Source organism: Eimeria mitis, genomic scaffold (genome assembly GCF_000499745.2).
Source record: "Eimeria mitis Houghton genomic scaffold, Emh_scaff1992, whole genome shotgun sequence".
Classification (NCBI taxonomy): Eukaryota; Apicomplexa; class Conoidasida; order Eucoccidiorida; family Eimeriidae; genus Eimeria; species Eimeria mitis.
The window spans coordinates 6,675-8,042 of record NW_013570316.1 but is presented as its reverse complement, the minus strand read 5'-3'; the positions used below and the strand labels follow the sequence as shown (position 1 = coordinate 8,042).

At 53.9% G+C, this 1,368-nt stretch overlaps 2 protein-coding genes across 2 annotated transcripts in view; both read right to left on the bottom strand.

Moving 5' to 3' along the window:
* Positions 1–174: 174 nt before the first annotated feature.
* On the bottom strand, positions 175–1,146 carry EMH_0047000 (tRNA 2' phosphotransferase, putative; the record flags this gene model as incomplete). The annotated part of the gene is made up of 2 exons (XM_013496234.1): positions 175–828; positions 1,114–1,146. The coding sequence occupies 2 exons, from the start codon at positions 1,144–1,146 to the stop codon at positions 175–177; spliced, it is 687 nt and encodes a 228-aa protein (XP_013351688.1).
* Positions 1,147–1,292: 146 nt separating this feature from the next.
* EMH_0046990 (uncharacterized protein) overlaps positions 1,293–1,368 on the bottom strand; it is a gene marked incomplete at both ends in the record, with an annotated part of 2,478 nt that continues 2,402 nt past the window's right edge. The window contains 1 exon segment of the mRNA XM_013496233.1: positions 1,293–1,368. Within this exon segment, the coding sequence (XP_013351687.1) occupies positions 1,293–1,368 (76 nt within the window).

Genomic DNA, 1,368 nt, shown 5'->3' with positions numbered 1-1,368 from the left:
ATACATCGCAGCAGCAGCAGCAGCAGCAGCAGAAGCAGAAGCAAAGGAAACAGCAGCAACAGCAATATACACATGTAGGTGCAGCAGCAGAAGAAAAAAACAAAACAAAAACAGCAGCAGCAACAGCAGCAACACAAACGGCTCGCTACAGCAGCAAACAAAATTAAAACAATGTCATATGCTTCTATAACCTGCTGCTGTTGTTGCTGCCGTTGCTGCTGCTGCTGCTGCTGCTGCTGTTGCTGCTGCTGCTGCTGCTGCTGCTGCTGCTGCTGCTGCTGCATACCTGCGTATGTAAGGAATGGTGTGTCCCTGGGTAGCCCTCAGCAGCCACTTGCCGCTCATTCGCTCCACCTTCTTTGCTGCTGCTGCTGCTGCTGCTGCTGCTGCTGTTGCTGCTGCTGCTGCTGCTGCAGTATCTTTGTACGCAGCTGTGCAGCAAACGAATCTACACGGGCACCTCTCCTCGTTGCTACTGCTGCTGCTGCTGCTGCTGCTGCTGCAGGAAGTATCATTTGCTGCTACTGGAGCTGCTGCTGCTGCTGCTGCTGCTGCTGCTGCTATTCCTGAGCCACTGCAACAATTGCTGCTGCATGCATCTGCAGCACAACCACTACAAGCATCTGAAAGCTCTTCCGCAGTGCACTGTATTGGTTGCTGCTGCTGCTGCTCCTGTTCCTCCTGCTGCTGCTGTTGCTGCTGCTGCTGCTGCTGCTGCTGCTGTTGCTGCTGCTGCTGCTGCTGCTCTGCTAGGAGGGCAGGACAGGTCTCCGTCTCTGTCTCATCATACACCAATTCATACCGCTGCTTGTGGTTGCCTTCAACAGCCTGAAAACAGCAGCAGCAGCAGCAGCAGCAGCAGCAGCAGCAACAGCAGAGACACACATATAGAATGAACAGAAAGAGCAGAAGCAGCAGCAGCATCACATCAGCAGCAGCACCAGCAGCATATTCCCATCAGCAGCAGCACAACAACAGCAACAGCAGCAGCACCACCACCACCACCACACCACCACCACCACCACACCACCACCACCACACAGCAGCAGCAGCACCACCACCACCACCACAGCATCAGCAGCAGCAGGAGCAGCAGCAGCAGCAGCAGTTTACCTGTAGTATATGTGTCCAGGTGACTGCATGCATGCAGGGTATAGTAAGCAAATCCCTAACCCGCACGAAGCCATCTTCTCTTATAAACAAACCAAAGAGGGGGGCCCCATGCCGCAGAATAAAGTTTAATCTTTTTATTACTATATAACAACCACGTATAGATAGAGTGCTGCTGCTCTTCAGGCTTCGTCTGCTGCTGCTGCTGCTGCTGCTGCTGCTGCTGCTGCTGCTGCTGCTGCTGCTGCTGCTGCTGCT